We start from the raw sequence: 14,558 nt of genomic DNA, 5'->3' as shown, positions 1-14,558 counted from the left end.
TCTACTTTCCATTCAGTGCTGATGAACAGGAGAGGTTCTCCTGAAACAGCCTTTCTTTTGGAGCACTTACATTTTGCATGGTATTTGTAAATATTAATTAAGCTAGAAATCAGGAAAATCAGAATTACTCTATCCTGTTGATTAGAGTACTTGTCTGAGATATCATATGTCTCAGGATGTTTTGCCAGTGAATTTTTCTGTGTTAGGCAGAACAACATTGCTAGGAGGGATCGACAGTGCTTTTATCCTAGTCCACCTTATCAAATGATGACCAGAACTCTTTCTCGTTGGGGTGAAATGCAGGTTGAAATACTCTTGGCCAGAGACAGGAATCAAAATGTGAACGTGCTGTAACATCTAGACTGCTGAGTAGGAGGAAAGTTGTGTTTTTCTACACTCACAAACTAAGCCTTTTGCTTTTTTGTGAATTTTAAAAACCCAGAATTCAGTTTTGTTTTTTTTTTTAAGGTAAAGGGAACATCTAGATCAACACAAAATATTTTGTTTGCTGTGGAAAGATGACAAAAATATTTTGATGTTTGGTTTGAATTGATTTCCACCTTTTCCAAATGTGCACACCCATGTGCACACACACACATAGCCCCTAAAGTAAGCCTGTTGTTTAGCACTTACCTTTGTGATGTGTCATTTATTTTTAAGACTGCCAGGACGGGAAGAGACACAAATGGGACCTTTGCAATGGCCATTCCCTAATCAGCATGGGTAGGGATTGCCTTTTTGTGCTACTTTCACTGTTTCAAACTTGTACTACCTCCTCCTCCCAGTGTACTCCAGCCTAGAACAATCCAAATGATTTTTTTCTTTAATAGTTCTTACTCTAGGGAAGTACTTGATAATGAATCTTGCTTCCAAGAATATAAATGTGATGGCAGCCTGTTTGGGAGCACCCCATCTCCACTGATGAATCCGTGCTTGTTCCTTGTTTCCAGAGTTGGGTTATCTCCAAATTCATTTGTGCTACTTAGTGATTTGGTTTTGATTAGCAAGAGATTCCAGCCTATATCCAGCTTGCCCTGACAACCTTTAAGAAAACCACAGAGTGATGTAATGAGCTCATGCATGGAAAAATAAACAGCTCTAGAGAAACCAGCAGTAGCAGCCTCAAGTAAATATTCTGTAGTCACAGGGGTTTTGAACATGACGTTATTGAAGAGGAAGAATGAGTAATACATTAAGGTTAGCAGCTGAAGACAGGTTTGTGTGTGCCTAGTTTAAAAAAAAAAAAAAAAGTAGCTGTTTATTTCCAAATCCTGCTTGTTGAATGGGAGCCAACTCCACATGGCCTATTCTATTCAGCTCTGGCACTCAGGCATCATGCAAGCATCTTATGTGACAGCCTTCCAGTGATGATAGAGCTTTCTGCTGTCTGGAGCTCTTAGTAGACAGGGTTGTAAGTGTAAAGGAGCTTTGAAAATAAGAATGGCAGTATTCACCTTCCAGTTCTTTTTTCAGTTGAATTCATGTGGTGTCCTAGAAGAAGAAGAAGCAAACAAACCCAGCCACCCCAAAAGAAGCCTGTGTACTTTCAGGTGTGGCATGACAATGTGGTTTTTCTCCAAAAGGTATGCACAGTGAGGTGGAATGTGGTTGTATCAGGTGTATTATCTGGGCGCAAGTTCTGTGGTTTGTCTGCTTTGTCTCAATTTTTTTTTCCCACTTACAAGAGAGGAAAACAAAGTGAGAAAGCCTACACAGCACTCCACAATAGCTCCCTACAGTACTCATCTAGGAAGTGATACCATTTTGCTACATGACTTTCCTAATGACCAGGAGTAGTGGTTGCTCCCAGGAGAAATATACTCATGCTTCCTTAGGCTCATGGTATCTTTCTAGCATTAACAAGGAGTCTGCTTTTAAGCCACCTACTTTGAGAATTGGTGCAGTTCCTCCTGAGTCAGATTGTTGAGTGAGGCCAACCAACATATAACAAGGCAGAGTCTACTGATTTGCCCTTAAAAAAGAAAATGGCAGTTTTGGTGGGATACACCAAAAATAGCCAAGAATAGGCAAAAATTTGTTTGATTTGTTAGCAGGCTTTTCTTTTTAGTAGTGAGGACTAAGCCCAAGGAGCTTGAACTCTTATGTTATTTTCTAGAATAAGGAGAGACTGTATCCATTCATATTTAATGTATTGCTATTTGGAGTTGAAACAAATTTCCTTGTGCCTTGGAAACTTGGAACAGTACAGAGACCAGGGAGCTGAAGGTGGATTCAGATGAGACTCTTGAAAAGCGAAGCACTGTTTCAAAGGGGGCAGTTTCTCACCTGTGCTGATCCCTTTCTGTCTTCTCAGCCGCATTCCTTAGCTGTCCTGTCTTGGCACGCTGCACTCCCCACCTCATTATTTAAAGACATGTGAGACCACGGGCTTCTGCTTCTCCTCCCACTACTTTTCTCCTTCTTTCTGCTTCTACTAAACTGGTTGTGTTAGTTCCAATCTTACTTTCTCTCCATGACATTGTGTTAATGTTACTATCCAAATGTCTATCGCAGGATTGTAGGCTCTTCCCCACAGTCTGTGGCTCCTTAGTGTTAGGCTACCAAGTGGAGGAATCAAAAGGTGATCTCCCTTCAGCAGAAAACAGATTGAGAGAGGGAGGTAGATTGGCACAAGTATGGTCTAGTGACATCTGAATAAATTGTTACAGTGACACTGGATCTGCTGGAGCACTTTGTGCATGGGGACAACATCCTAATGTGGACTGCAGCCCTCCTTGCTGAATGTTTTGGTACCTGCCTCTGCTCTGGGCTTAATACCTAGGAGCAGTGTCTTTTGAACTTCCCCATAGCTGTCAGACATGATATCTAGAACAAGAGTTCATGAAACGGAACCATGAGTCGGAAAGCTTTTGTGTTTTCTGCTGTCTGCAGGCTCTTGTCCTGCATCTTGAGTCAGTGCTTCCCAATATAGTCCTCCTCTGAGCTGTCAGAACTATTGCGCTAAAACCTGTCACTTTATTGTCTCACCTGTCAGAAATATTTATCTTCAAACCTTGATGGTATTCCTTTCTTCTCCTCCTTCCTTTTAACGAGGGTTTTTTTTGTTTGGGGGCTGATGGGTGGTTGGTTTTGTTTAGGAATTCATTTTAATTTAGTTTCTGAAAATGAAGCAAGATCAGGAGAAGCTGATATTGAATATTACACAAAAACTTACTAATTCCTTTCAGTTTGCACTGCAAATTGCTGTGCTCTTCTCTGCTGAGTTAGTGCTTCCTTGGAAGACATAATGTGCAGCATTGTTTTTCTCTTGCTCTATCCCTCCTTTCCTTCCTGCTCCATCTGTGGTTCAACCACTGCTCTTTATGACTGCATGGAGGATCTTTGTCTTTTCTTGGAAGTTCTGAGGAGGTCTGATGTGTCATACCTGATTGTGATTCTCCCACAGTCTCAGTGGGACAGGTGTGGTGAAGAAGGGAGTACGTAGGGGAGAGCAGGACCAGGACCCTTCCCAGACAGCCAGCAAACAAAGTCATAAATAACATGCCACTGGGGACCAGTTAATCTGCTCTATGAAAAGGTGCAAAGTATACAAGTGGGAAAAATAACATTGTATAATAAGCGGCATGCAACCATAGGTGTTAAACCATATGCAGCTAGGCAAATAAATGAAGCTCCCCCTGAGTGCTGTGTGATAAATCATTCCCAAAGAATTCAGTCACTCCCCCCTCCCTATCCCCCAAAGAAAGAAAACAAATTACTCTAGACATAGAGTCATGACTACTACAGCTGCCAGTTAAGGAGAGTGGACAGGGAGCAGTAGGAGGGGGGCAGTAGGTGTCAAAGATATAAGAAGCCAAGGTAAAAGAAAAAAAAAAAAGCCAAAAAAACCCCCAACAATTGCATTTTGGCTTAAACTGATAAAAATTTGGAGGGTCAACTTTATGGAGTTTGTTTTGCTTTTTAGTAGGAATTGATTCATATTGAAAGGATTACATTCATTTGCTGAAGCGAGTTCCTCACTGTATTTACTAACACAATTCAGTGCAGACTTGTGCTTGGATCTGCACTTCAGGCATCCATTTGAGCATACACTGATGCCTGCTGATAGACTACATGTATTGGCACACCTTGCCTTTCTTGGAATGTTCCCGTCAAATTCAAGGGAAAGATTATAGCATTTCTGAGGAGCCACAGATAAGGAGAAGTGGTTTAGAAATAATGGCTGGTCCTGAGCTCCCACATTCCTTTTGGAAAAGCATAGACTTACTAGGCCTCTCCTAAAACAAAAAGCTCTGCTAGGGTTTGGCAGTTATGAAATTGAGGACCTAAGTGGTTTGCAGGAAGCCAACTGAATGAAAAATGGGTTCAGTGGTACATGGAACAGCATCTCCGAAAGTGTCTGCTCCCCTCAACATTGTACAGGGAGGCTGTGGATATCACCTAATAGAGCACAATGCTATGAAAGAGCAGAGCTGTGTACCAGAACGACTAGAAAGCCCTAATTGTCCTGTGAAAGCTTCCTTTTCTTGTTGCCGCTTTAGGATGGAAAAGATGTTCTAGACTTCAGTGGACCTTAGTGATGGAGTGAGGAGACGAAGAGAAGATGGAAAATGTGCAAGGTCCTGCAGGACCATCAGCAGGGCTTGTAGAGGAGCAGTGTAGAACATTTGAGGTAAATGCCAGCTGTGTTTTCTTTCAACAGCCTCATGTTAACAGAACTATGAGCTTTGTTGTAAAAGTGCTGCGTATATTTCTGTATGGAGAAGATGAATAAAAGCTGCTATCCTCATGTTCCTCTTCTCTTCGTGATCCTGACATTTTTGCATTTTTCCAGTCCACCAAAATAAAGTGGTCAATAGGGATCAGTGAGTACGTTTTGTGGTACAACTCAGAGGTGTCTTAGCTGCATGTTTTTCAGGCTTTTGAAAGGCAAATAAGTAGAGGGAAAAGTCTCCTGGTAGAATATCCCAAAGGTTGTCTCTGAAGAGTCAGGGAAGAAGGATGTGCACAGAACCTACCCTCGCAGCCAGGCAAAAGATGGGACTGTGTGTTTAAAAAGCAAGGCAGCCTTCAATATCTGGGAGGACGTGAGGGAGGAAGATGTGTTAAGTTGGCACATGAATGGAAGGGCATTTTTCTGGTTTCATCAGTTGTAATGCATGGAAACATGATCTTGCTGACATCATCATTCTCCCATGTCATCTTGTTCTTACTGAACAGGCTTTGATAGCACAAAGCTGCAGTAGATCTATATACGGTTGGGACCCCCAGATTGCACAGCATAAGGCTATGTAAGGCTGCAATTCAGCAAAATCCTTCTGGGAAAAATACTGACTTCAGAGATAGTATCACCCTGTAGTCTTTCTCTTGCCTTTCAGCCCAGACTGTGGGAAGGAGCTATCTGCTGGCAGACATGGTGGGAGTTGTTTCTTTGTCAAATATCTGAATCCCATACACTAGGTCATTGAGTTTCTAGACCCTCACCATTTTGCCCAGAGACTGCTTGGCTCAAGATGCCTGTCCAGCAGTGAGTGCTAGTGCTCCTGTTGGAGGCGGTTCCCTTTGCCTCCTGGTTAAGTGCTAAGCGCTGCAGGAAGAAGCTGATCTGTCATTACATGAAGAGACTCATCGCACTGCACGCTTGCCTCTTTCTCTCCCCTCTCCTACTCTCTAGCAGTAGCGTAAAAGAGGGATGATACTCTAATTAGGTAGACCAGTCTGAAATATTTCTTACCTGCCTCTGACAGTTTTCAAAAGCTTTCTGTTTGGTGTCCTATAATTAATTATACACTTACAATACTGTAAAAATGCTGTGCTCGTATAGTCCAGCCAGCAGAGGTAGGCAAACTCTCCAAGAATTGCTATGGTAGTTGTTCCAAGTACTATTAAAAACAGGTGTGGAAGTGAAAAATAGTTTCCCAGTAATGTTAAGGCTCCAGTGGAAACACCTATGGCTTCTCATTTTATTGAAAAGCGTTTCTCAGTATGGAAAGAGTGCAGCAAGAAAGGAGAATAGGGAAAATGAATGACTATGTTCAAAGACAGGTGGCTTATCTCAAGGTTAGGTATGCCACGAGCTAGCAGTGGTTAGAAGCTACGTGAAATGAAAAAGTGGAGTTGCAAGAGGAAAACCATGGGCTCTGGGTAGCTTCCTTACAAAGTCACAAAAGCAGCATCTGAGGTTGGAAGCATTTCTACTGCTAAGGAACTGTCCTGATGTAAAGAACTGAACAGCGCTCAATTTTGGTGCCAAACTTTCTCTGCTCATGCTAGAAGCTGTTGTCATGAAGGTACTGCAGAGCTACAGCTGTCATGCTGTACATGGCAGCCAGATGCATTGGGAAGATCAAATCCCAAAGTCTGGAAACTTAAGCTCGCTCAAATCCCTTGAAGACTTCAGGCTGTGCTTGCAAAGAGGATGCCTCAGTTATATAGGATCTGCTGGAGCTTATCAGCCCATGTGAGGAGAGCAGAAAAGACCTGAAGAGGTTTGTTCCACCTCAATTCAGCTCAGGGTCATATCCAGCTAACTGCAGCTCTAATGTGTACAACTTGTGCCTGAAATGGGGACAGCGATTCCTCTGGCTCTTCCAATGGGCAAATCGTTAATTGCTGGGGTGTTTTTATATCAAACCTAAATCTCCCTTCTCTAAGTAAACTGTCTGCTACTTGAAATACCCATGGGGAAGAAAAAAATGATCTATGGCCATCTCTTTTTTTTAATATAACAGCTTTTAAGTCTCAGAAGACTGTATGTCATCCCTAGACTAAACAAATGGAATTCTTTCAGCATTTTCTCATAGATCAAGTTTCCTAGACCTCTGCCTGTTCTTTTGCTCTCTTCTGCACTCTTGCCAAATGGTCCACCTCTCTCTCAAAGGGCACTGCCCACAGCTGGACACTGTGCTGATTTAGAGGCTCACAAGTCAACAGTACCTGTTTCTCATATATGAGGCCCCTGTCACTACATCCCACAACTAACTGTGTTGTTTGAAACATCACAAAGTTGAAGACTTTTTTTGTGGTCTACCTAAACTCCTGACCATATTTTTCCAAGTGTTATTATCTTGTCAGTAATTTCCTTTCCATGCATTGGATTTCTCTCTGCGGGTTGTTATGCTTTGTATTTGTAAGTTGTGATGATACTGATTTCAAACCATTTGTCAAGATGACTTTGAATTCTTTCCTGAATTTTCATCTGCAAAATGGATGTGTTCCAAAAGCCAAAATGATCGCTTACAGGAATTTGATGCCAGACGCATCTAATGATCACTTGCAGTACAGAAAAGCTGTTTCACAGAGAGCTTCATCCTCCTGGAGCATTTTTTTCTTAACCTGCAGCACTGGGCAACTGTCTCACAGTGACTGTACATAGTGTCTATTTCCCTTGTTTGCTTATGAGTATGACACAACTTTTAATATGCTCTAATGAACTAGGATTTAATCAGAGCTCTGTCTAATGCATTGTTTATTGTCACACAAATTATTTAACTTCTTTTTTTTCTTGCCAGGACAATGTACTGTAGCCATAAAAAATAGTACTGTCTTCTTTCTGCCATTCTTCTGCTAGTGTGCCTTGTCCTAGAGCTAGGTCTGTGTGACTGGCTGCTTGACAGACAGGATGGTAGTAAGAGTCCGAGCCCTGTCTTAAAGAGAGTTAAGAGTTGCTGGGACAGGTAGCTTTCAGCTGCCATGCATTGAGCTTTAATCCTGTGTGGTTTGGAAACTCTGGAGCAGGCTCCCTTCCTACCTGGGCAGTATGTAATGCCCACAGATTCTGCATGTGTTGTCCATTTATCTTAAGCAAGTTCACTCTGATCCATAGGACAGGCTTCACTCCTTCAGCCCTTCATCATTTCAAGCTTGAGGTAGATATAAGCAGACTTCTCATCATGTTGCACTGGAGGGAGTGCAGGGCAGCTTTACTGCTTTAAGTGGAATGAAAATGGCAGGGATGGGATGTGTTCCTGAATAGCTTAAGTTTAACGAGCCACTTGGAACAATGCATTTGTAAAATTATAAGCCACCTGTTGAAACTTCGCATTGTACTTGTTCAGCACTGGAACAAGTAATAACCTCTGTTTCTTCTGTAGTTTATGCCTTGAGAAATGAAATTGAGTGAGTACCGAGGTAAAGCAAGGACTGCTAAACTGGTGCAGTGTGGGAGCACCTGCAAGATTTGTTTTTTTTCTTTACTTTTACATTAGCCAGAATACCCTGGAAAGACCACAATCCCAGACAGAACAGGGTGGAGTGGGTAGCAGTACTGATGACTAACAGAGGTGAGGAGAGATTTATGCTGTCCCCGTGAGCTGTGTTTGTTCAGCTGGCATTGTGCTCCTAGTAAACACAGAAGGGGTTGTTTCTCTTCCTCCACCCATATCCCTGCTTTGGGGACAAGCAGCTGGTGCCTGTTCATTGCCTTACTATGGTAGTTCTGCCAACCCTTGTGAATGTGTGTAGCCAAGGCTTTTCCAGTTCTCTTTCCCCTCCAAAGTGGAAGGGATGCACATTTGGGCTGCCGTTATAACATGTGCTGAACTTTCCCTTAGGAGTGAGACTGTGCTTTCTGCCTGCGGCTTCTGTACGCTCCGTATTTGGGCTGAGGCACCTGTTCTAGAGTGGCTTCAAGCCCTGTTTGCATTAAAGCTAGCTTATGCAACATGAATGCACTTTAATGCTGGTACAGAGGATATGCTAAAATAAACCATTCAAGGCTCCTCTTCTCCACCAGAGCAATGCAACAACAAGCTAATCCAAAATGAAAATCAACCCCATTTGAATTAAGCTTCCCTGAGAGATTGGCGAATGCTTTCTTTCACCAGGAGGAAAACAGAGGCAAAAAGACACTTAGTCCTTGCTTTTGGGTTGGTACAGGATGTGAGAAGGAACTTGGCACTAGATATCCCTACTGCTGCCTTTTATTCTGTACTGCACTAGTTCCTGATGCGGGAGAGACTCTAAGTTGAACAAAAGAAATTTGGGAGAGGTATGTGTGTGATTTTTTAGAAACCGTATTTTGAAGTCAGGTCTCTACTGCAGCACTAACAATAGGGGCTGGTCAAGAATCTTTCAGTAAAAGACCTTTTCCTCCCCTTCTGATGAATGCTCGTTCATTAAAACTGAAGCTTTTTGTGGGAACTCCATGGGAAAAGTTTCTCTGGTCCAGATGGAATTTCTGGTCAAAAGAAGAGAGAGAGGGAAAAGGAAGCAAGTCTGCCCTGTTTGCGGAGTAGCCAGCAGCTCTGAGTTAGACTATTCACATAGGTTCAGTGGGGCTGGGGAGAGGTGTGGAGGGAGGTTACGTCCTCTGTTTTACCTCAGTTGGAAGGAGGACTCTTTTCTCTTGAGGAAAATATGTAGGGATCTCTCCAAGGTAGTTGATTTCAGTGTCACAGCTGCTCTCCTTTTTTTAATATAATAATAAATTGAGTACAGAAGAGCAATATTCAAAAAATAATAAACTGTGTTTGAATGGTGGATCTTCCTTGTGTCCCACCCTAACCATCTCCAGCACCTTGCAGCCCCAGGATCAGTATTTGGTCTTTTGCCTCTGCCAGCAATGAGCTCGGGCAGCTGGGGGCTGCCTGGACCTGGAGCAGTGCTTCAGCTGCAGACAGCCCCGCAGGCTGAGCATGAGAGCTGTCAAGCTCAAGCCTTCGGTTCGATGCTACTAGACACCCTCCCTTCTAACTCTGTAAGGTAAACAAGCACCCCATCTTTTTAATAAGCATCTTGTTTATTAGGCAGTGAGATGAGTCCCTTACCTCATCGAGCATTTTAGTTTTTATTGTGCAGACACTAGATGTATGGTTGAGTGTGTGTACTTAAGGGACCAGGCATGAGAGAACTGTTTATGAATCTGACCATCTTATTTCTCTGAAGATCATTAATGGGAGAAAATGGTTGTGTAAATAACAGCAACTGCAGATGTCCAAGCCCTGCTTTCCTACATTAGTAGGCAGTAGTGGCTTCAGAGATGCTATTTTTAAGTGTGTTTTAAGGAGAGTTAGAAGCAGTCAAGGGTAAGAAGCAAGTTAGCATTTTAGAGCTGAACAGTTAAAGTAAAATGGTTATTTATGCCAGTGATTCTCTCTTTCATGTGTGCATGTATTCCCTATCTTTTTTTCACTGTCACTGGATTTGTTGTAACTTAGATTTGCTGTCTCTCAAAGGTTTTGTAGCCCAGCATGAGCAAGTTGGCGAGTGCTACTAAGCTGCTTGGCTGATGGTTGTCATAAGTCAAAGCAGGGACGGCAGGAAAAAAGGGAATGTGACAGTGCCTAAAAAAAAAAAAAAAGTGTAATGTTATTGTTGGTCCTGGGAAGGCTGTTTGTCTCTCACTGACTTGCTGTCTTAAACATTCCTCTCTCTATTTAACATAGGGAAAGAAAGCAAGCTTTTTCTCTGTATCTTTCTGTGCCTGCATCCCCCATTAACTCAAACAGGGCTATTAAGTACCCTGCACATGAAGTAAAGATATGCTGCTTTGTGAAATGGCAGTTTAATTTCATACCTGGCATTAAACCTAGCTTGGCTGCAAGCTTTCCTTATCCTCCGTAAACTTGGCTTTGGCAACAACAAAGTTTCCAGTAAGCAGCCTGACTGGAATGGGCTGACTTCAGTGTGCTGGAGCCAAGGTAGCATTTGATGGTTCCTTTATTACCAGTGAGGCTGTCTTTAGGGTGACAATGCATGTGGTTCATGTCAGGTCCCATGCTGGGGAAGTTGATGGTATGGATTTCCCAGCTGATTTTGCTGGCTGTTGGAATATAACCTTGCTATTAATACTCATGTTTGTTTTTAAGGGAATTAAGTGCTGTTAGAGTGATAGCTTGGAGGAAAGAGCCTCTCCAGGGGCTAGTGCTAGTTAATTCTGTCTTCTGCCTGTTAGACATATGGCACCAAAGGAACTTTCCACAAGGCTGTTGTCAGAGCCACCGTTTAATGTCACTGTATTTGCTGTTTTGATCCCCTCTAGCTTAGGGAGAATAGAGTAGATCTGGAAAACATTCAGAGAAGGAGCAACTAGGTCAGCTGGGACTCTTCAGCGTGTAAAAGAGATGAAGCAGGAATCCATAAAGCAGTGAGAGGCAGGGAGGGAGAGACTGCAAACTGATTGTTCACTGTCTCATCCTTCAGAAGAACCAGGGTCGACAAACAAAACTGGTTGGAGCCAGGTTTAGATCACACCAAAGTATGTGCTGTGTTCCACACACAATATGTAGTTGAGCCAAAAACTAGCTGCAGGGTGTCATAGTAAAAGTTTATGAGGAGGGATGTGGCAAACTGGTGGAAGCACAAAATTATAGCTACTTTCTAAATGCAAAGTCCCTCTCTTTCTGCAAGTTTCTGATCCACAAATGGTTGAGACTGGAAGAATACATGGGAGAAATAACTATATGGTTGTCTTGTTTCTCTGTTATCCTCTTAAGTGCCTGCTTTTGGCCACAATTGTAGATGAGATAGTGACAAGTTGGGCCCTTGGTTTGCCACAGCATAGCTGTTTTATATTCATTAGGGTGTAGTAGAACAGATGGAACTTTCATAGCGACTACTTCCATATGCATGCTAGCAAAGAGAAAAATCTGATCTCTCTGCTACTTCAGCTGTGGTGGTATGATTGCTAGTGATGGACAAATGAAAACTGATGACAGTGGTGGGTTTTGCATTGTTATATCTGTTTGATGTCAGCTGAACAATACCAGCAAGATGCATTGCTTTTAGCCTTTGAACACCTTTCAAAGAGGAGTGGCTGGCAATTAGTTCTGTATTCTGGTAGATAATGCCATGATTTCCATTCCCATGCATTTATCTTAATACACGCAGACAAATTCTTGCCATTTTTATGGCATAGTACAAATATCGTGTGTTTAAGTTTGTACATTTATTCTCTGTGTAATTTGCATACCTCACTGGAAATATATATATATATATATAATAAGATACTAACTCATTAAAAGAGACTACTTTCTTGAGGAGATCTTAGTTTCAGTGTGTGCACTCAGGAAGTTTTGGGATTCAGACAGACGAATTCCTGCAATCTGGATCTGTTTGATAGGAGGTGTTTTTGTTTTGTTTTGCTTATTGCATAAAACGATGACAGGCAGAGAGTTCTGGCTGCGCGAACGCTCCTCCTCACCAGCGGACCAAGGTGCAAATTGCTCAGGCAGCCCGCAGGCGCGGGGCCCTGTGCCGTGAGTGCTTTGCTGGGGAGCCTGCAGCCCTCTGCTCAATGAGTTCTCTGTCCAGGCGCAGCTTGGGAAAAGTCACGGGGCCTTTTTTTCAGATGTGAAATCTGTCAGCAAAATGAAGTCAGCTTAAATATCAGCTGAAGCTTGAGCTCCCTTTCAGTTTTTGTTGACTTTATCCCCCTCCTGCTCCTTCCTGATCAGGTTTCTCTCTGCTTGAGTCAGACTTGCCGACACTTAGAAGTTTTTAGTCTGTGTTTCGGTTGTGTGGATTTGTGTGTGACAGAGTTGAGGTGCCCTTTATATTCCTGAAACACTGAGGAGAGAGCGATACCACTCTGAGCCTTTGAGACTCCTTGTGTTAGCTGCTACAGCTCAGTCTGGTACCCAGGGCACGCTGCGCTTGGGTGGTGCTGTGAAGACCTGCTGCCATTTGGTGTGTGACACCTGCTGCCTGTCCCAGCGTTTATCACCAAAATCTAAGATGGAACTGATAAGGTGCAGACAGGCAGGCAAAATACAGGGAAACAGCAAGTGTTGCTGGGTCTGTGCTGAGCCTGTCCTAGGGTAGGATGCTTAGGTAATGCAGGAGAACAGCTCCAGGTTTGGGACGAACCCCTGGGATCGCTGCCTGGCAGTGCTGAAGCATTTTGTGTATTGAGAGCAGGAGGTAGTTCCTGGCGTTGGCTTATTTCAAATTGAAAAAAAAAAAAGAAAAAAAGAAAAATCAGAGTAAACCGCAAGGGGAGAGGAAAGCCGGGGAAGGACAGAACTGTTACCACTTCTGGCTTTCATCATTCTCTTAATGATAAAACTCAGCAGTTGTCTTTTCTTTTTAATTCATTTTTTACCCTAGACTTTGTGTGTTTTAATCCTGTGGTCATCAGCATTGACTGCTTTCTCTCCTACATGCATGATTTTTCCCCTCTCTGATATCTTCTCTGCTTTCCAAAGTTGAAGTTGTTTTCCTTCTCCTAAAAAGACCAGAATGTGTGAAGATTTCTAATTGAGAACTTCTGGCTGTTGAGACCTATTTGATTGTAATGTCCCATGGAATATTGTCCTATGTACTTGATGAAGTGATGTTAAAATATAACTTTCTTCTTCTCTTGGGCACATGCTGTAAGGACACTAACTGAGATAGAGTAGTGCGCTGCATTCTGGATAAAGAGGTGGTGGGAGCAGGGCATGACTACTGGCACCTTTCTGTAACTGAAAACCATGAGTCACAGGTGAGGACCTCTAAGTATGCGAAAATATCACCTGCAAAAAGCTTACCCAAGGACTGCAGTAATATTGAACTATTGTTAGCTGATAGATCTCTTCCAAAACACAGGTGAACAGAAGCAGTTTTCTTGCTCTTCCTGGCTTGCTGGACACACATCGAACAACATCTGGAATCCATAATCTTGTAATGTCATCTCTGATTGTAGGAAGAAGTTTTCAGCCCTGAAATCTCTCATTCCCTAGGGTGTAGGCACACTGGTGTTTACTGGGCAGAAACTGCACTAAGGTCTGCTGTGGGAGGATATCCCTGACCTGCTGAGCGGAGGAAGGTGAACTTGATTTGACGTTTTTTTCTCTATACTCCTCCATCTCCCTCCTGTCTTCCAGAGAAAGTTCACTCCTGTGACCAGGAAAGACAGAGTGCGTTGGAGGAAGCCAGGCAGAACCCCCGCGAGGGTATCGTCATCCCCGAGTGTGCTCCGGGAGGGCTCTATAAACCAGTGCAATGCCATCAGTCCACTGGATACTGCTGGTGCGTCCTGGTGGACACGGGACGCCCCCTGCCCGGTACTTCCACTCGGTAAGAGCTGTAAGCCTAGTGAGATGCCTGCCTGGGGGAGGTGAGGCATGAAGAAAATAGCCTTGCTATACCACATAAGTTAGTACTTCTTGAGCGGTGCACTCTGAGCTACCTTCCCTAGAGCTAGCAATGTGATGTACCATGTTGAATGTCCTCTCTAGGAGCTGGTATACAGTAACTGCTTTTCTCTCAAATAAGTATTATATAAAACAGCCTTATTTTTTTCTGGCTTGCAGGTTTTTGGTGATAGCAGGCACCAGGCCTTTGCTCAAAATACAGGCCTGTGTTATGAGTGGCAGAAACAGAAGTGTCTGTGTTGCATTATCCTCTGCTTTACATTTCCATCCTGCAGCCACTTAGATCCTGGCCAGAACAGATTTAAAAGGTTTCTCAGTTGCGCATTGATAGATTTTAAGCAAGAGGTTAATTTAGTATTTCAGCTGCCCTGTATCTTAAAATTACCATAGGAATATTTTGTCATTTGGGAATTAGAAACAAATTGTGGCTGGGGAAAGCTATAAAAACAGTCCAGTAGGAGCTGGGACTTAAAACTCTGCTCGACCCAGTGATCCTGCAGAACATGGACAGTTTTGAAAAAA

The 14,558-nt window shown here is 43.0% G+C and overlaps 1 protein-coding gene across 7 annotated transcripts in view; it reads left to right on the top strand.

Moving 5' to 3' along the window:
- The window catches only part of SMOC1 (SPARC related modular calcium binding 1), a 164,244-nt gene that overhangs the window by 125,731 nt on the left and 23,955 nt on the right, over positions 1-14,558 (top strand). For 6 of the 7 annotated variants that reach the window (XM_021403152.1, XM_021403148.1, XM_021403150.1 and 3 more), the window contains one exon: positions 13,767-13,959. The exons of the other annotated variant lie outside the window; for it this stretch is intronic. In XM_021403152.1, coding sequence (XP_021258827.1) covers positions 13,767-13,959 — 193 coding nt within the window. The remainder of the gene's footprint in view (positions 1-13,766; positions 13,960-14,558) is intronic. 7 annotated transcript variants of the gene reach the window in all.

Source organism: Numida meleagris, chromosome 6 (genome assembly GCF_002078875.1).
Source record: "Numida meleagris isolate 19003 breed g44 Domestic line chromosome 6, NumMel1.0, whole genome shotgun sequence".
Classification (NCBI taxonomy): Eukaryota; Metazoa; Chordata; class Aves; order Galliformes; family Numididae; genus Numida; species Numida meleagris.
This window is presented reverse-complemented; position numbering and strand designations above follow the sequence as displayed.